Raw genomic sequence first — 20,731 nt, 5'->3', positions numbered from 1 at the left:
CCCCACCCAAACCCCCACCCCCTCCGGCTCAAGTTCTCCCTCTTTGGTTCTGTCGTCACTGGAAGGAGGTCCTCACGTTAAAGGGATAGTTCATATTTTTTACAAGCGGGTGTTCTGTCGAAAGGTCATAAACAACTACTATCTCGCCTGCTGTAGATAGTTCTTTTGACCAGATTGGCAACAAGTCTGAGCGAGACCAAGACTAAAAGGTATTGCGGCCATCTTAAAAAAACTCCAATCTTAAAATTCCCCAGCAGTTCATGTAGGCGTAGAAATGTTTAGGCAACCTGGGATTTGATTCGTTACAATTAGAGGTCTGCGATTTGAATAAAAAAAAGATTATCAGTGCATTTTAATTATATTAAAAGTTAAATAAATATGGACTAATTTACAAATTAAACACTGATTTGGATATATTCATGCCTAATAACAATAACATATATCAAAAAACCCCATTATTCACAGGCCGCTGACCAACAGTTAGCATAGATGCTAACTTTTTCATTGAAAACGCTGCAGAAAAGCTAACTCAGTTAGCATTTTGTTTATCACTGGGAATTTATACACAAATCAAACGTTTCAAAGTCATTACAGAAGATGATCGTGATAACTTCAAGTATTAGTTGCAGACATATACAGTTTTTTTTCAGAATTCTGCAAAAAACAGGAAAGATGTGAAAACTCATCTTTACTGCAACATGTTTCTACTACAGGTAACTACGGCAACTCCACTGGGACAAACGTCATCTTTCATGGCTGGGATGCACCTAAAAGAAGATTTTACTCCCTAAGTTTATGTGAATGCTGTTTTCTAAATCTTTACTCCACCATCAGTTTCACATTATGATAAATATTATGATATTCCTGCAAAAGGTGCCGCAGGCTGCACAGGAAGTGCTACAGCTAGCTGCTGCTTCTATTTGCAATTGCAAAAAAAACATAGAATTTGATATAAATAATCCGGTACCGTGATAGTGATGGAGATGTAAGGGTTTCTAATAATAACGTTCACATAAACTGCTAGGAAAGTCTAGAGATTGGAGATTTAAGACGACAGCAGTCAGGGTTGGTCTTGGTCGGACTAGCCGTTAGCTCATCAGTCTGGTCAAAATTTCATTTCAGCAGAAACCCGTTCATTTTTCTGTCATTATTACTTTTTCTCTGTTTCTCTGCTGAAAAAAAACAACTTCTTTTTTCTAATTTTGCAAAAATTAAAGAACAGTACCTTGATCTGATTTTTGTTTCCTCTAAAACTTTAGCTTGTAAAAGTACATGAAGTGAATTATTTAATGGTGAATAAAAGAACGTTTTTGACAGTGCAGCGATGCGCTCACAGCATTGATTAGGAGTAATTAGAAGTGAGGCTCAATGGGACTGTTCAATACGTGGAAAAAAAAAAATCCTAGCATGGCTGTCATTTATAGTTGTCTGAATGGAGCAGGTGGCTGCAACATCCCACCACCTTTATTCAGTCTGAAAAACACAGAAAAGGGTTTTATTTCTTTACATGATTTCATCGAGCTTCATGGTCCTGTTTAAGTTAAAGCACCTTCGAAGAGATGTTTCCCCTTTAAGTTTGAAAAAGTTGATTTAACGCAGCTTGAGCTGAAGTCAAACATGGAGTCTCACAGCCTTTCAACACAGTAGGAATGTACGATCAACAATAAATGATGGAGAACTTCTGTGTCTGTTAGTTTGGGTTTTGTTTTTATGCGCTGGCAAAATAGCATCAAAATAAAACCAAGTGATAAAAGTCATGAAAGCAGCATGGTGACGTGTCTCTTTTTCTGTGGAAGCGTGTGAAGCCGCTGAGAAATGCCTCCTGCTTCGTCTCCTCCACACGCCTCTTTGTCACTCCTTCACTTTCACACATACTCACGCTGGGGAAAAAAAAAAAAAAGGCCAATCTCTCACACCGAGAAGATGCTGACCCCTCTGTTTGCTGCGCAACTGGAGCTGTCGAAGCAGCAAAAATCATCTCAGCCTCTCACTTTAACCCCCCCCTCCATCCCTCTCCATCCGAACCGCCCCGCCCACTGCCGTCTCCAGCCCCTCCAGCACCAAGACGGGACTGATATCCCTGTAGAGATCTGAGTTATAACAAGTTGACCTTCACATTAAAATCTCATCAACTTCTCCTCCCCCTCTTCTTCTTCTCCGCCTCTCTCTCTCTCCGTCCTTCGAGCCTCCTCGTTACTTCTCTCTTTACTCCTCTGTCAGTTCTGCGCACTTAAAGCTTCACCGTGTTGTTTCATTTGATGTTTTATTAAAACTGCTGTCAAATTATTGTTGATGCAGGAAGCTTTGTTTGACACACCAGGTTGTTCAATGTTGTCTTCTTCTGCCTCATCAGTTTTATGATGTTTTACTGTCTGTTAATAGGGTTAAATGGGGGCCTGGATGCAGTTATCCTAATTAAATTGAACTTTGTCCATTTTTTTTTTTAATCTTAGAAGTCAAAGTTGAATATATTCTCCCCTGTGTTTGAGCACCAAATGTTTGCACTGTATTAACTTTACTTTAAAGCAGCCAGACTCCTTTTGTCATCTTTTGAAGTGATCTCAGTCAGAGATTTTCTTTTGACTTTGGCTGCTTTCCTCCTCATTTTCAGTCCAGTACCCGACCGCTTTCAGTGGGAGTTTAGGAGCTTTTTTTTTTCATGCCTTAATGATTCATAGATCAGAGTTAAGTGGCTTAATAAACAAAAAAGCCCTCTGAAAACGGTCTGCTATTAAACTGAAAATGAGTGAAAAGAAATAAAGGATGACTCAGACTTGATATGTAATAAACTGGCAGTGGATGCTTCCTCATTCTCTCTGATTTGTAATCTAGTTTTGAGAAGAGATAAATGCGTGCCCGTCCCGCTGCAACTTCAACCTACAATAAAAACAAAGTCCTTCTGTTTGATCTGATGTTGACTCCCAACCTTTTTCTTTAACTTTGTCCATGTCTACTTCCATGAAGCGACCCCTCAGCTCTCACAGGAGAGCTCTGCACATCACTCTGTCACTGTGACATGATCTCTTTTCTTCAGGACCGCCTCCTCGTCCTCCTCCTCTGCTTCTATCTTTGCTCCATCTCTCATGCTCGTCCTTTTCTTTTATAACTCTCTCTCTCGTGCTCACGCCCCGAGGTCAGAGTGTGCTGCAGACTATTGATATCGTTACTAAAAATATAGGATTCCTCCACCAGCCAGTTAAAAATAGAATAAAGGGACACGGACCACAGGGGACAAAGGAGGAGAGGGCAGGACGAGAGAAGGAGACGGGACACACTTAAGTTACAGGAAAAAGAAACCCTAAATGATCCACATTTATATTTACAGCATTTGATGGGCTGTGTTTCTGCTGATCACATCAAATCAGCTTTATTTATAGAGCACATTAAAAACAAATAAGGTTGTCTAGCCAAACACAAAATCATCAGAACATAAAAGAGATGATAAAAGATGGGATATAAGCGAGTTAAAAGGTCAAATACCTTCAAAGACAAACCATTAATTCCAAATAAGAGATAAAGAAACCAATTGTGTGCACTTTATCTCCGAGTTGAAATTTATTTCCCTCCACAGTTTTAATCACACTCAGACACCACCTCCTCTCTTTTAGTTTTACCCTTTTTTGTTTTATACGGTTTATTTTATAGTGTAGGTGCTTTTGTGTTCTTGTTATTTTAATGTTTGTTTAAATGTAAAAAAAAGTATTTTACAGATGAAACAGCATCAAAGAGATACATTTCAGACATTGACTTACAACAATTAAAAACACAATTTAAAAAAACTGGCGAAAATGCTTTTTTTTTGGCTAAAATGCAGCATTAACTCTGAGTGCTGAATGACTTTGCTAAAGGTGTTAAAGCTAAAACAAGCAGAGTACCAGATAATAGCTAAAAGTAGTAAAATGCTATAAAAAATAGCAAAACGCTTGCTGAAAGCTAAAAATGTCAAAAATGTAGCTAAAAGTAGCTAAAAAGTAAAAGTAGTTCAAGAAGACAAAAAAGAAGAAATCTGCTGAATTAAGTTTAGCAATGTTTTGCAACAATTGAAGAGATCTTGATGCATTTCTATGGTGAAAATATTTATAAATAAAGTTAGTTTGAAAAGCATAAAGGTTACAAAACCCAAAAGTTGTAGCCTCCATCTCCTGAATGAGCTGAACTGTTTGATATATGAGTGGTTAAAATAACACAAAATATGCAACATAATGTATGCAGAATGAGCTGGATTACAAAAATGTGCTGAAGGATAAAACCAGCCAAAACATTCTGACTCAGCATTTCCATAATTCTATAGTTTCTCTATAAAAGAAGAAATTCTGTTGCAGGAACAAAAGGCTTTTAATTTATAAGGTAATGAGTCAGGAAGCTTGATCTTGCAAACTTTATTAACACAAAACTTTGCTTTTTTAATGTGAAACAGAACCCCAAAAAAACCATCTACTCTAACCCACACCGGAAATTGATATGAAAGCTGAAATTATAAAAACATGAATCTGCTCGAATGAGCAAAACGAAACTGCTCAGAATGGGTAACTGAGATTGGATATGGTGTGTTGTGAGTGTGTGGTGACACACCCCCACCACACACACACACACACACACACACCTCCCCTCTCTCTCTCCTCCTCTCTAACACTTCTCCCTTCACTGTATCTCCCGTTTTGTAGCCAAAGAAGCTGAGTGAACGATCCACCGCAGTGCCTGGCCGGGACAGACCGAGAGAAAGAGGGAGAATAGGGGGGATTCGGAGGATGGGAAGGGGGGCTTAGGGGTAAACACTCAGATCAGAGGACGAGAAGGAAAAAGAGACTAAAAATCCACCGATCCTGTCTCTCATGGTGTGAGGTTTTCCTGACTCCTGACGCACGACTCTGGTGGCACCGTGAGTATTCCTCTCTGTTTTCTTGGCTCTGATCATCAGGATGACTGAGTCATTTGAATCGTGTGTGTGTGTGTATGTGTGTGTGTGTGTTTGTGTTGGAGACAGCTGGGAAAAGAGCAACATTATTAACGCGTCCTCGCCTTTTCTTCGCGTAAAGACAGCACCTCGTTTCAGGGGGCACAGGAGAACAAAACAATCACCAATTTTTATTTTTATTTTGACTTGACTGCCAAGTCGTTTAAACTCCAATCTCCTTTAAAAAAAAAAACCCCATCTGAGTCGATCACATGTTTCTCACTCCATGTTTATCAGCTCACAGGTCCGCGTGCTCAGAGTGTGGTTCTGCGCAGATCAGGGCTGCTTTATTATCCCCAGAAATCAGGTTTGATGTTTGATTCTCTGTCCTGTTCCGCTGCGGTTTGACTCCAACTGTCTCCTGATATTTGGTCCCCGCGAAGTCTTTTTATTTCCCCGTGAGTGATATCATCCATCCCCAGTCCTGTTCTGAGATTCACGCTGAAAGGCTGATGAGTTTTGCACACCTTCGAGTTCTGCGCGCTCCCGCCGTCCGCGCGCGTTCACGGCCCTTCCATTTTTTGGGCCAAGGTCTTTTCTTTCAAACCTCTTTAGCCTGGCTCCAAACATAGTTCCTTCGTCTTCCTCCAGTGTTTTCTGTGCTTGAATGTTTCCCCATCCCCTCCTGTAATCCATCACTCCCTCTTTATCTTTTGTACGGAGTTTCTCAGAGGCCGTGTCAGTCTGTAGATTGAGATAGATTAGAGAGAATTAAAGCTTTTGTGGCCCTAGTGGCTCCTGTCGAACCAGTTCAGTTGGCTGAATAGAGGATGAACAGAGTGGACTGTCTCAGAGCCTCACAATGGGGTTGCTATCACAAGACTTAAACAGAAATAGATTTTGTTTTCCACCTTTTGCTCAAATACAATCACAAATCTCAGATTAAAAGACTGCAATACCTCTGGAAAACTGAGATAATCTGTTCTTGAAACATGACAGCTATAGCTATTTTGGTTCAATCTTGAAAATGATGTTATACAATGTCACAAGCTCTTGCACGAACTGTTAGCGCTCAGAGTATGTGTTGAGAATGACGCTCAACTACTGCCACGTCAAATTTTAGCTCAACAGCTGTAAATCTGACAGAATTATGGCCATTTTTCTTTGTGTTAATTGGAGTTGGTTAGCTGTAGCAGCCATCTTGACTCAAAATTTTCATCAGTTGTAGACGTACCTCCATTGATTACAATCTGAGAGTTTTAATATAAACTGTCTGGTGGTTTTTAAGACATCATGCTAACAGACTGAGTTGACTCCAACAGTGAATGCTAAAGATTCAAGTAAAGATCTTATACAATCTCCTAAGGCTCAGAATCTGTGTTGGGGATCAGTCTTAGCTACTACCACACAAAGCTTAACTCAATACATGTAAAGTTGACATAGCGTTTTTTTGTGTTTGCTAAGACTAATTAGCTGTGGCAGCCATCCTGAATCAGATTACCTCCAAATGTTAATCAGAAAACATCTAATAATTACTTTCTGAAAGTTTTGTGAAAATCTGTCCAGTGGATCAGGAGATATTTTGCTAACAAACGCACATATTCAGTGACAGGCAATAAAAATAACAAGTGAAGATGTTTAAGATAAAAAAACATTAAGTTAACCTTTCCTGTGTTTTTTTTAAGGGTCCGTCTTTGAGCTGCCTCATCATCGAGTTGATAAAAAACTAAAATAGAAAAACTGACAGCAAAACAGACGCAGAACAAGTTAGAAACAGACATTAATGAAACTGTTTCCTGTCAACACTGATCTGTGAGGAGATGAAGAAGCTGTCTGTGGTGCTGAAACACTCATTCCTGCCGTATGGGCTCTTTAAACGAGTCCCACTCTTTTCTGACCCTTCCTCCAAATGCTGCATGATGTATCTGTTCATCCTGAGTCCTGCTGTCTGTCTGTCTGTCCTTCTGATCACATCTGACTCCCAGTGTTCATGTTTAACAGCCCAGTATCCTCTGAGACCTCAGCTTTTAGTTGAGAAGGCCTATTATTCCTTGAAGGAATGTATATCGCCTGCAACCTTTCTTACCAGAGATTCAGACGGAGATCATCTCATGTTGGGGAATGACAAAGTTGTCACCGTTTTGATCAAACCTTGGAAAAACAAATTATGTGCTACTGTTAGATGTCACACTCAGAGTATGTGTCGAGAATGACTCTCAGCTACTACCACATCAGGTTTTTAGTCAGTATCTGTAAAACTGACATAGCTACAGCCATTTTCATGTTGGCTCATGTTCATTAGCTGTGGCATCCATCTTGAATTGGATTGACTCCAGAAGTTAATCATTTATCAATGTACACCCAGTGATTACTTCTGCAAGCTTCATTAAAATCCATCCACTGGTTCATGAGATATTTTTTTAATGCTACAGACAGAGGCAAAAATATTACTGCTTTCGACAGGGGGGGACAATAAAATAAAACTCAGCTCTTCAGAAAATTGATTTGCAGCTTGAGAATTCCTACAAGTCTTCGTTTTTTGACTCAGATGACCGAGCCAATTTGCATTCAGCCTTTTGTAAATCCTTTTGATCTCAGCAGCTTTGAATCTTTTTCACAGCCTGTTTGTTTGATGAGATTCTTACTGGTTGGTCATACTTTTTCTCCCCCAACATCTGTCCTCCTCGTTACCAACGCCTTCTCACTTCATCTGCTTCCCTCAACCAAACTGTAAAATCTCAGAGGCCTTTTCTCATGTTCGCCCTTTAGCTCTGCTCTTACATTACATTCCTGCTCGTCGCTCACAGGAAGGAACCGTATTCATCGCCGCTGCTGCAGAGAAAGTCAAATGACTTCTGTTTTTTTCACAATGGCTGTCCAGATAAGGCGAGGCCGAGCTTAATCTCTGAGATTTTATTCCCCCGTAGGACGGCCGCCTCTATTATAAATCCACTCCTCAAAGGCTCAAAGATTTGTCCTACAAAGATAGAACAGAATAAAGAAGTGGATCTTTTTATGCAGTAAGTTTTTGTTGTCGGCACTTTCAAAGGTGCCTCATAAATGATTAAAGCCATACCTGAGGTTCAATGTGATATGTTGTAGTTTATTTTTTATGACTCTGGGGGAGTGTATTTCAATGATTTTCTGGCTAAATCTTCAATACTGAAGAGTTATCAAAACCAGGAAAACTGTAAATAACAGCTGAGAGCAGCACTGATATACTGAGGATTATCTTTAAACTTTAAAGCAGTAGAGTTGCATAAAGCAACCTCATTTTCTGATATAAGGTCTGTTCAGATAATTCACAGCTCAAGATTTAAATAGTATAGTTTAGGTAAAGATGTGGGGTTGTTTACTTAGTAAATATTAATATAAAATACATGTATTTATAACTATGGCTTCACAGCTGCAACTGGGCTCAGTCTGATAACTTAATGGTACTCTGACCTAAAGTGACAGTTCGGAACTTTTGAAGTGGGGTTCTCTGAAAAGGTTATGAACCATTAATAAAACAAAGAGCTTATATAGACCAGAAATCATTGCTTTTCTGATCGATTTGATGAGCAAATGGCTAGTCTGAGCAGAGCCAAAACCAAAGTGTATTTCTGCCGTCTTAAAATGACTCTATTCTTTTATAGCATTTCTTGTAAACACCATTTTTTAAACTTTTACAGTGCTGTCAGCTTTGCATTACGCTGTCAGAAATATTCTGTTGTTCCTACTGGAAGCGGCCCAGGTCGCACATCAAGTGCTACAGCTAGCTGCTGCTGTTGGTGTTTGTGCTTGCAAACAACCACTGAAATCTGTTTAAATAAATCAAACAATTAGGAACAGTTTATAAAACGGACATGTTAGTTTGTCAATCTTGTCAAAGTTAAACTCTGCGTCTCCAAACTGAGGTCATTCAAGAAGCTATCTACCACAGGTAAGATATTTAATGATCATAACCTTTCCACAGAACCCAGCTTCAAAAGATCTGAATTATCCTTTTATTGCCAACACCTTCTGCCAAATGGCACTTGAGACTGACAGCATTTGTACAGAGGAACATGTAGATCTTCTGACAGATGCTGCATTACAGGCAGAGATCTTGAATCCAGGAATTAAAGTTGCTGCTAATTATATCAAATTAAATCACTGTCAAGTGTACAACTCTGGGAAACTCTTTGAAAATACCCTAAAATCCTGGTTTATGTATAACTTATTGGAAGGAAACTTGTAAATTAACACAAAACACATGTGCAATTAGCGAGAATGTCTGCAGGTCTCACCTCTGAAACAACCTTTGTTAATAAGGCGATGCAGCGCTTGTGTTGCCTGAGAGACAAAACCCAGGGCAGATAACGAATCCGAAGCGTTCACTGCTTATTGCTGTGTGAGGAGTGCAGTGTAATAACCGAAGGCTGCTTAGATGAACCAACATTTCTCATCTTTTGGGTGGTGGCAGAACAATAGGATGATGAGAATGAAAAACATAAGAAAGAGTGAATCTAAAGATAAAAGCAAGGAGAGCTAGTTTAGGTTTCAACCCTCAAACTGCAGGATGTAAAAGGCAAACCGTACGTATTAATCCTCTACGTTGTACCATATAACGTTATGAAATTTCTCTGCTCCTCATGTGCATTTATTCTCCATTACTTGTCAAGCTGATGCTAATGAACAGGAGCCCAAATTAAGAAGAGGCCAGCGGCAGACACATGCAAAACACACACACACACACTTAAAGTTATGAATTGGTGCAGACAGCTGTGCAGTGAAGCACTTAGTGGAGCAGAAGTAAATCACAGAATGACCATGTGTGACTCACTCTCCCCTTCTTGTTTCTGTTCCCCCCCAACACTGGGGTTTTTAAAATCCTCATCTAAACTTCTCTGGTGAAGTCATCATCTGTTACACTGGCTCCACTCCGACCTTTAACGCCATTGGTTGTTGGCGTTTGTGTCGTTTAATCATCTTTGGTGATAACAAGGCGAGACAGAAGGGTAGCCAGGAGCTGTGTGTCCCCATGTGTGATTATAGCAAAGGGTTCCCCCTCTCCAGGGACACCTCCCCTCCATGTTACCAAAATATCTCATGAACTACTCGGCAAATTTAAACATAGCTCACAGAAAGTAATCATTGGACGCACATCTACGACTAATTAATCTTTGGAGCCAACCTGATACAAGATGGCCACCACAGCCAGTTAACCAACAGAAAAATAGCTATAACTCATTGAATTTTACAGATATTGAGCTAAAATTTTGTGTGGTAGTAGCTGAGAGTAATCCCCAACACGTATTCACAGAGCAAACCGCTACATCTCCATCATTTTCCAACATAAGATCATTTAAATAATTCTGATTTGTTTTTATTTGGTTAGCTGTTTGTCAGAAACAATGCAATCAGAAGGTTGTAACAGCTTAAAGTAACAACGTGTTGTTTACAGGATTTTTAGCCAGCCGCTAATTTATTTTTCTACCCTCCAAAACAGCGCTATAATAATCATAACAAATCATCATTATTACATGCTTTAATTGGGCAGAAAATAAAGATCAGAATGAAATAGAAGTATTACATATTAACATTTTAAGATACAGTGCTTTTAAATATTTAAAACATTAAAAATCCCTTTCTGTGGACCATTATCTAAAAACTGCAGTACCCAATGAATTGCAGTCTGAGCGTGTGTCAGTGATTGCAAATTTACTTACTTTTAAACCTTTTTAAATCAGAGTTTTATGTTTTTTGGGGGGGTACATAAGTGTGCAGATACTGTTTGCTGATCCTTTAGTTGTGATTCTGTTGTTGTTTGTTTTTGTGATAAATGGACAAAAGTAAATTCGGGGCAAAATTTGTGACGCATTTAAAAATGAGTGATGAAAGAAATCATAATGAAACCATTAAAATTAAACAGCTTATGCTCGTTTATAAAATATTAGTCTAAAGCTCTGGTTTCTTCAAGGAATGCTAGGCCTTTAATTTGTTTTTGTCTTCCCTTTCTCAGTTTCGATGTTGAATTACGGTTCTTCTGCCCCTCAGATGAGTTCATGCAGCAGCCGCGCTCTGACCATCCTGTCCACGGTGTTTGGAGCCTGTGGGCTGCTGCTGGTGGGGGTGGCCGTGTCCACCGACTACTGGCTTATTATGGTGGAGGGAATCATCCTGCAGCAGAACCAGAGCATGGAGGTGAAGATGGCTCTGCACTCGGGCCTGTGGAGAGTTTGCTTTGTGGCCGGTAGGGGGAAATATTTGTGCCTTCACACACATTCTGACACACACACAGGTGATCTCCAGCGTGTGCATATGAAAACGCCACCAAACATGCAGAAAGAGATGGGAAAGATTGGCAAGTGGAGAGAGGAAAGGAAGAGGGCCTCTGGAGTCAAATCTGTCACAAAACATGATCGTTAACAGAGAGCGAGACCGAGGAGACCTGTGCTTCTTCATGCATGACTGGCTTTAAACCTAAAAGCAAAACCAGCATTCTCTTTTTCTTTTTTTCTTCGCAGGATCAGAGAACGGACGGTGTGTTGCGTCGGAGTACTTTACCGAACCTGAAATAGAGATCACCACTGAAAACACAGCCAACATCCTAAGTGAGTGAAAGATCACCATGTGCTGCTGCGTGACCCTCGGCTGACTGACTGTGGGTGCCGAGGCTGACGTTACAGGAAAATGTGCTTACAACTCGCTAACTAAGACGACTTCATAGAACTTCTGAGTTATTTATTACGGACTTGATCTGAGAGGTGGAAATGAGGACAGGAAAGAGTCTAAGGCCAAGGTGCTGACAGAAAAAAGATCTTCAGGTGTGGAGGGGACACAGAGCGTGGAGGATGGTCTCAGGAGGCTTTGGCTTCCTTCACTCAGTTTTTGTCATGAAAAATGCAAAAGAAGTGGAAAAAAGTGACTCACAGGAGGAGATTTGAAGTGATAGATGCAAATGTACCCTCACCAGCCACGTTATTAGGTCCTGCTTGCTAGTACTGGGTTGGACCTCTTTTTGCCTTCAGAACTGCCTTAATTCTTTGTGGCTCAGATTCAATAAGGTGTTGGAAACATTCCTCAGAGATTCTGGTTCATATTAACATGTTAGCGTCACACAGTTGCTGTAGATTTGTTGGCTGCATGTCCATGATGGGAATCACAAAGGTGCTGGACTGGACTGAGATCTGGTTGCTGTCACACCCACTGGAGTCCAGTGAACCCATCAGACCAGGCGATATGTTTCCAATCTCTTATATTGTCCGGTTTTAGTGAGACTGTGTTAATTGTAGCATCAGTTTCCTGTTCTTATATTTTGCTGCTGTAGCCCAATGCTGTAGTGTTCAAATATGGTTTTCTGCATATGTTAATTGTAACGAGTGATTATTTGAGCTACTGTCGTCTTTCTATCATCTCCAACCAGTCTGCTCAGTCTCCTCAACAAGGTTTTTAGTCCACATGTTTGCTATTCACTGGATATTTTCACTTTTTTAGACCATTCTCTGGTTGTGCATGAAAACCCCAGTAACTCATAGACCAGCCCGTCTGACACCAACAACCATGCCATGTTCAAAGCCACTTAAATGCCCTCTCTGTCCTGTTCTGATGCTCAGTTTGAACTTCAGCAAGTCGTCTTCACCATATCTACGTGCCTAAAGGCAATGAGTTGCTGCCATGTGATTGGCTGATTAGCTATTAGTGTTCCTGAATGACCATGTGTGTATTACTTAACAGGTGAACCTGAAATAGACATCAGTGAGTGTATTTACTGTATGTAGCTGAAAATGTGAAGCCTGCTTTTCTTTATCTCGATTTCAGCTTTTTAAATTTAATTTATTAGATATTTAGTTATAACTTCAACAGTTTCTATCAGTCTATTAGTAACAATAATGACTAAAATCTCTTATCTTTATTAAGCTGGTTTATTAAACATTTCTGACAGTCTTTAAAGGCTTTTGTTGCTTTGACAGCATAATAGAGCAGTTCATCGAGCACACTAAGGACAAGTCCACATCCAATAAGCTATTTTTACACACTGTGACCTTTTGCTCCCACAGAGATGGTGCGCACAGCCACGCCCTTCCCGATGGTGTCGCTGCTCTTCGTCTTCACCGCCTTTGTCATCAGCAACATCGGACACATCCGGCCTCAGCGCACCATCTTGGCCTTTGTGTCCGGCATCTTCTTCATCCTCTCAGGTGAGACCCATTACCCATGTCCTGTTGTCCCACTGTGATTGATTACAGCAGCTCGGCGTGTTCCATGTCCCACAGGGAGACACTTTGTTACGGTTCTGTTTTAGGTCGATGATGACAGGTGTGCCGGCCGTCATCAGAAAGGTGACAGGAATTATTTTCATGAACCTTAAGCATTAAAACATTTGCTTGATTTTAATTTTGACTGGAATAAAACTGAGCCAGGTCTTATGAGCATATATTGTCTTCTTAATTAATTCCTCTGATCTCTGATTGTTGCAACCCTTAAAGGCGGCGTCTCAATGGGCTGCAACTGTTGGAGACTCAAAATTGCGGGAAAATTCAAACAAAATGGACAAATTTTCCGTCGCAGTCTCACCGAATTCAGTTTGTGACAGAATCCCGAGCGAGTCATGTGGCCACATTTTGAACAGCTGGTTGCTGAAAATCTTGGCCTATTTTTGTGTCACAGCTTGCAAAATTAGATTCTTGGCCTTGCACATTACACAGCACAGCAAGCCGCTGTGACTCACCGAAAGGAAAACGAGAGTTGTGGAGTACCTCAAGGCTTTATTTTTGGTCCCATTCGCTTCTCATTATATATGTTTTTGTTGAAGTTCATTTTCACAAAGCATAACATCACTTTTCACCCTTTTGCTGACGAACCTTAGATCTACCTGCTTGCACCAGGGAACGGCCGTCCTTCTGATCAAACCTTACTGAACTACAAACATAGATGGGATCAAATTTCTCAAATCTGACTAAGAACAAACTGAAACCATTGTTGTTTGGACAATCTCGGTTCCTAAATAGCTACAACAGTGTGACTAGCTGATTCGATTCTTATTGTCACCTGATTTTTAACTTTGAAGTTATTGAACAGATGTGCTCAGTTGTCAAGATGAGAATTTTTTGATTGCAGTCCCTTAGTTAGGGTAAAATCTATAATACATTAGACCAGTTTGAGACAATAAATCATGCCTTTATTACGTCTCGTTTGATTTATGTATAGTGGTGTTGATCTTTCTTTGCTTTGAGGCCTGCAGTCTCCACAAAACACAGCAGCTCATTATTTGTTTGGCCTCCCCTCAAACCAGCTTCCTATTTATTCATGATCAGGTTTAAACTTTTATTGCACCTTTGCAACTGAGAGCTGCTCCGAGAACTAATCCTTTTAAATCTGTACTTAAAACCTGTTTGTTTTCACTGACTTAAGTCATGGTTGAGGTAAATACCTTGGCTTACTGCATTTGTTTATTTTTAACATCTTTTAATGATGTTTCTTTATTTCAATGTGAATTTAAGGCTTGTGTAATATTCACTGATTTCATACATTCCACTTTGCTCAGCACTTTGGTCACTGAAGGTTGTGTTTTTTTCCATGTTCTGTGTGTAAATCAGCTTGAACTTGACGCGTTGTAGTGAAGCTTGTTGAGCAGCAGATGGCTGTAATGGTCCTGTTTCCTGTGCTCAGGTCGTGGAGTTAAAAACTGCTACAGTGCAGCTTGTTTCCTCTGATGGCTGCTCCTCTGGGCATGTTTCAGGAGGATGTACAGCTAAGAGGAGCATTAAACACAATCTGATATGACAGCTTTGACTTGCAGGGACTTGGTGGCAACGGGTGAAGTATAATACAAAGCGTTATGTAATAGAAGTTATATAATATTTACTGCCTGTGCTTGAAGTGTTTATGGGATGTGTTGATATTAGGCCGATAATCATTGTGTTGAATTTCTCAGCCTTCCCGCAGCCCCTCCCTCCCTCCCTCACATTTCCATCTCACCCCTTTACTCAGCGTGTATTATTCCTCATTATGACTGTGCTGGTGTGTGTGGATCATTCAAAACTCTCCTCTGCAGCAGAGAGCTGGTGAATGTTGCAGGCTGCATGCAGCGGCATTATGTTCTGGTGAATGTTTCCGATTCAGAGCAGGAGAAGAAGAAGCAGAGCGTGGAGCTGCAGATATTCAAGCTTGCTTAAAGGCTGATGTTCTTTTTATTTGCCTCTCCCTCTTGCTTTCATTTTTTTATACAGAAACATCTTGCATATGCATTTTAAACTAATACATCTGTTCATCCTTCATGTAAAATTGTCCTTTTTTGTCTTTATGAGCTCTTGCAGGACTCGTATGTGCCTGTTTCCCTCTGTTTTCCTTGTTCTGCATAAATAAAGATGTATTTTCCCTTTAAGATTGACAACAACATGGTTTCTGCATTTGCCACATTTTCATATTTTAAGTCGACAGTCAAACCTCTTCAAACCAGCCGTTTGAGGAATAATGCCTGGTTGCTCTGCGGTACGTTTAAATGTCACAGTCAGATCTCAGATTATTTATACTCAGTGCTTACGGAATGCAGCTGTCTTTGAATATTGATTCTAGTTTGATGGCCATATGTTGTCTCCCATGAATTTAACATTTCAGGAGCAGTTAAGAGGCATGTCTGTGTCTGTGGAAGGAGTTGGGCTTTAATGTTGTATGGGTTACTTTGGGGTGAAAGGGTTATTCTTTCTCTTTGGCTTTACTTTACAGTGACTGTAGTGAAAAATCTGCTCTGGCACAACAAAGCTTTTTACGGCTGTCTGGCTGCATTGTGACAGAATTACCTGAAAGCCCCATCAGACCACAGAGAGCATTATTACCAGCCTCAACAGCTGCTTTCATCCTGAGTCTGTCTGTGTATTATCTCAACAAAATGTGCTCGGGGAACATCGACTGCTGAAACCACCGTAAACATCATTGGAGACGATGTTTCTGTGTATCACTGATAGAGGAATTTAGCTTTTTAAATAATCTTAATAGCTGCTAAAAAAAACCCAGTTTTCCACAGAACCAAAACAGACCTGAAGACTCAAACATATAATTTACATAAAGATTCCAACCTTTCCTTTAGTACCTGATTGAAGGTCTTTAGGTAGTAAAGTCATGAGTCTTTTTGATAATTGCCGTACATTTCGTTGTAGAAAATTGCCTCCATTTTTCTTGCAGCAAAAAAGGACAGCATCAGTGTGCTGTCCTTTTTAGGTCTCCTGATTGATGATCTGTTGGGTTAGTGCAGGGGTCTCCAATCCTGGTCCTGGAGGGCCACTATCCTGCATGTTTTACTTGTTTCTCTGCTCCAACCCACCTGATTTGAATCAATGGGTGATTAACAGGCTTCTTCAGAACATGAAGAGGTGATTTAACCTCTGAATCAGGTGTGTTGGAGCAGGGAAACAAGTAACACATGCAGGATAGTGGCCCTCGAGGACCAGGATTGGGGCTGCCCTTTGGAGCGAGGAAAATTTCCAGCAACACCCACCCCCCTTGCAATACTGAAGAATCTTGCGAGATGCGTTAGCAATCATCACCTTTACAGGCTACAATTTGAAACAAAGATGTTGTGTGATCTGTCAGTGCTTGGATTATGTGTTGTGATAGAGTCTCAGCTACTACCACACAAAATTCTATCTCAGTGTCTGTAAACCTGGCTGAATTTTATCCAGTTTTGTGTTTCTTATGGTCCCCTTGGCTGTGGTGCTCGTCTTGTGTTGGGCTGACTCCAAAAGGTAATCAGATGCAGATGTCGACCCAGTTTATAATTTATGAGAATTTCAATAAAATTCGCCTAGGGGTTTATAAGATAAACAAAAAAAGACAAACAAACACATGCACCTCACTGTCACGCAAATGCAAGGCGTTACACACATCATATAAATGGTTTTTTGTCACATTTTAGTGAGACTTTCATCACTAAAATGCAACCTCTTCAGATTCTCCCCTCTCCTTATCACTGTTAGCCTTTTGGAAGGTGATTTCTGTCTCGCCCTTCAGCCGCCCAGCTATAAGGGTCACAGTAAAAATGTCCTGACTTGTTTCTGACGGTTTGTTTCTGACGCCGCCGTTGTTAATGTGCTGCACGCAGGCCTCAGTTTGGTGGTGGGACTGGTGCTCTACATCTCCAGTATTAATGACGAGGTGATGAATCGGCCCAGGGAGCCCGAGCAGTTCTTCAATTACCACTATGGCTGGTCCTTCGCCTTCGCTGCCTCGTCCTTCTTACTCAAAGAGGTCAGTACGAGCTGCGACTGTGTGTGTCTGTGTGTGTGTGTGTGTTTGGAGGTGAATTTAGGAAGACAGTGTGAGTTTGCATGGGTGTCTGAGGGCACATTATTGTCACCTTCTGACATGGAAGGCAGGCAGTATGGTAGCTGCCTGTGTGTGTGTGTCTGTTTGTTAGCAAAATATTTCATGAACCAGTGGATACATTTTAATGAACGAAACAGGAAACGCTCATCAGACACCTGAATAACCTTTGGAGTCAAGCTGCCGGCAGCTAATCAGCCTCTGCAAACAAAAATATCTATAACTCTGTGAGTTTTAAAGATATTCAGCTAAACTTTAGTGTGGAAGTAGCTGAGAAATGCCCTCCTCACAAACTTCGAACACTAACATATTGCATGAGACCTTTGTTTAAAACTTTGGCACCCAAGGTGCCAAGAGATGTGCATTTCTTCTCGGAATGCTCGTTTTTATTCTACACATAGAGTTTACTCAGACAGGAGTAACAGAGGTCCTGCCTGCCGTCTGTGATGTGATGATTACTAATCAGGACATATTGTGAGGAGTCTGTGATTATGAAGCAGAACTGTGGGGTTTGAGAGGAAACAAGCTCGTTTATGAATCCACGTGAGGTGCAGTTTCATGTGAGTCCTTTACTCTTTTTCCTCACAGAAGACAGAAAAAGTCATGAACAAAATAAAATAAAATAAAATACTTATTAGTGGTTAGTGTGTTTTATATGTTTTTTGTGTGTGGCGCTATAAGGGTGGGATTCAGCAGCCATTAATCCAGAAAACAATATTAAGATGGAGCACAGTGAAATGATTTCTGTTTTATAGGAATTTATGATGTTTTTTTAACCTCAACCGTGTTCTTAAACCTCGCTCATGTGGCAGGTACGGTGTAAAACAGAAACAAAAATGTTAATAATGAAAACAAAATCACTTTAAAACATCCGTATTTTCACAGTTCTTGATTGTGGCTCTTCAACCTGACAGCTTTGTTTCCAGTGGTACAAAAAACAGCAAAACTAGTCAATGTGCACAAAAGTAACAGATGTAGTTTTGTAAGTTTTTCAGCACATTTTGCTGCTTACACCTTTGTCTTTCTTTCCTGCTTCTAGATTTATTAATTACACGATCCGTCTTTAAACTTTATACACCCTTTAATGCTTGTTCTTTAACACTTTTAGTTTCATTTCCTCATCCACTTGTTACCGGGTTTTCTTAAATTTGAAAGTCTCACCCTTGAAAGGACTGTTCAGATCTCTGTTCTGTGAAAAGGGTCTGAATAATCAATCGATCCTGTCGTAGATATCTCTTTGAAGAACCTCGAGTTTGGAGAAATGGAGTCTAGTTCTGACCGGAGTGACGAGCTAACAGCTAGTCTGAATGTGGCCAAAACCAAAGTGGATCGCTGCTGTTCTAAAACAAGCCTAGTGTCAGAAGTTTCACAGCGCTTCATGTTTACACACATCAGATTTGTACTGAAGGAGTATTTACATTAAAGTAGATATTATTTACTCTTTTTTTTTTCATTAGACCCCAACTTTAAACTATTTGAACTCTCTCTTTAACGTGGTTTGCTTTAAATCTGTCTTTCCTGATTTCTTTTTGTTTGCCAGGGAGCCGGTGTGCTGTCCGTCTATCTGTTCATGAAAAGATACGCAGAAGAAGAGATGTACCGCCCCCACCCCACTATCTACCGCCCCCGCCTGTCCGAAGGCAGCGACTACAGCGGCCAGTACCTCCACCCAGAGTCCTCCTGGCCTCTGCCGAAGAGAGGCCGCAGCACCTCGGAGATCTCCAGCGACATCTCCATCCAGCTCAATCAGACACCGCCGGCGCCGCCGAAGAGCAGCCTCCAAGTGGGCGGGCAGATCAGCCCCCCCTCCGTTTCCTCCTCCGTGGGCAGCTACCAGATGCCCCCGCAGGCTGCCGGGTACCACTCCACGCACACCCTGCCCAGGTCGCACCCCTCGCACCCTCAGGGCCAAGCCCTTCCCATGACCGTCCCTCCGTCCCCAGTTCCTCCCCCTCACTACCACACCCACGTGCACATGAGCGCCTCCCCGTGTTAGGAGGAGGCAGCTCAACAAGGAGGCGCGGGGACGCTGACTCTTTATGTTCATCTGTGCTGTACATTTAGATGTGGATGGGAGGAAATCCTGAGCTTCGATCACACATCATTTCAGAGGAAGCGGGGGAAGATTACAAGAAGAAAAAAGGGTATTTTTGGGACATCATAAACCAAGAAGATCGGCTGTTTAGGAAACAGAGGAAACAAAAATGTAAAGACTTTACAGAAACTGTGTTGGACTGAAAGACCTGAACAAGCAAAAGCAGGGGGAAAAAAAGTTAATAAGAATGTAAATGAGAGGGGAAAGTGTTCCCTGGAAAGACATTACAGGTTTGGTTTAGTGACAGAGCAGATAAAGAGAGGGAGAGTGAAGCGGGGGGGCTGGCAGGAGGCTGCGGTACAATACAAAGATACTGCAGTGCTGCAGGAATTTATATGCACTTGGAAATGTACAATGCAAAACATTGCTCTCAAAAACTGAGAATGCACATAGTTTTTACATTCAGAAGCCAACACGTGGACTATTTATGCTTTTACCAAACTAGGTGTGGTTAAATTAAAGAAAATATATCATTACATCATCAATTTAGTTCCATAACTCGCAAAGTGATGATCGATCTTACTAATTAAAAGTATTAGTTACCAATAGAATAACTGTTAAATGACCTACGAAGTATATGAATGTTGTTCAGGTTTGTAAAAACAAATACAGAGATAACTTAAAAATATCATGATAAGAAGTTATTGTTTTACATATTTGTTTATGATACTAGTTTCTGTCTTCTTGTACATAACTTCAGATGAGGACTTCTGTTGTAAACTGAGAGGGAAGCTTTGAAGAAAATCACGTCCAGAACATTACGAGTTGCTGTTTCTACTCCGGATCAAGCAACACAACCAATAACAGCCTCTGGGTTAAAGAAGGAGCCGACCCCCGGGTTTTACAGGGTTCTGATGCCCTCTACTGGCCGCCGTCGAGCAGTTCTGGCTCTGGTTCTCTACTTTTTACTCTGTTTTTGCTGTTGTTGTTTTTCCTCTTGATTGACCTGGTGACTGAAGCTTGTGTTCATACAGGTGAACTAAAGAAATATCAGAGGTGTTAAAATACACAACAGATACGCTTTAAAGCCACGGTTCGGATCTTTTGAAGTGGGGTTCCTTAGAAATGTAATGAACAGTGACAGTCTTACAGTCTTACCTGTTGTAGGTTGTTGACTGGTGAGCTGACAGCTGGTCTGAACAGATTCCTGATCAAAAAGGATGGCTGTCACTTAAAAAAAAACATATATATATATATATATATATATATATATATATATATATATATATATATATATATATATTNTCCTTAGACTTCCACGATGGACATCTGCAAGTCAGATGTTTGTCATGAATAACATTCCAACTTTTCATGCTTTGCAGAGAAATTTTATGTATAAATTTATGCGCCGTTTGGATGGTTCAAGCAACTCTATGATAAGAGCTATGACTTCTGTAATAAATTGTGATTTTAGATACACTTCTAGCTTTTTCAAATATTGGAATTCTTGCTTGTTT

The 20,731-nt window shown here is 40.7% G+C and overlaps 1 protein-coding gene across 1 annotated transcript; it reads left to right on the top strand.

Annotated features, from left to right (window-relative positions):
• The first annotated feature begins 4,667 nt into the window (after positions 1–4,667).
• On the top strand, positions 4,668–20,439 carry cacng7b (calcium channel, voltage-dependent, gamma subunit 7b). Its single transcript, XM_017415251.3, has 6 exons — positions 4,668–4,879; positions 10,916–11,111; positions 11,386–11,472; positions 12,919–13,059; positions 16,959–17,104; positions 18,720–20,439. Exons 2-6 carry the CDS (start codon positions 10,916–10,918, stop codon positions 19,173–19,175), a joined length of 1,026 nt encoding a protein of 341 aa, XP_017270740.1. The 5' UTR covers positions 4,668–4,879; the 3' UTR covers positions 19,176–20,439.
• Positions 20,440–20,731: the final 292 nt, after the last annotated feature.

The sequence above is a fragment of the Kryptolebias marmoratus genome, linkage group LG16, assembly GCF_001649575.2.
Source record: "Kryptolebias marmoratus isolate JLee-2015 linkage group LG16, ASM164957v2, whole genome shotgun sequence".
Taxonomy (NCBI): Eukaryota; Metazoa; Chordata; class Actinopteri; order Cyprinodontiformes; family Rivulidae; genus Kryptolebias; species Kryptolebias marmoratus.
This window is presented reverse-complemented; position numbering and strand designations above follow the sequence as displayed.

Excerpts from the sequence above, each read along its gene's own strand:
- cacng7b (XM_017415251.3), top strand. The coding sequence starts at position 10,916 with ATGAGTTCATGCAGCAGCCGCGCTCTGACCATCCTGTCCACGGTGTTT. Across the intron at positions 11,112-11,385 it reads GAGAGTTTGCTTTGTGGCCG|GATCAGAGAACGGACGGTGT; the intron begins GTAGGGGGAAAT and ends TTTTCTTCGCAG. Across the intron at positions 11,473-12,918 it reads AAACACAGCCAACATCCTAA|AGATGGTGCGCACAGCCACG; the intron begins GTGAGTGAAAGA and ends TTGCTCCCACAG.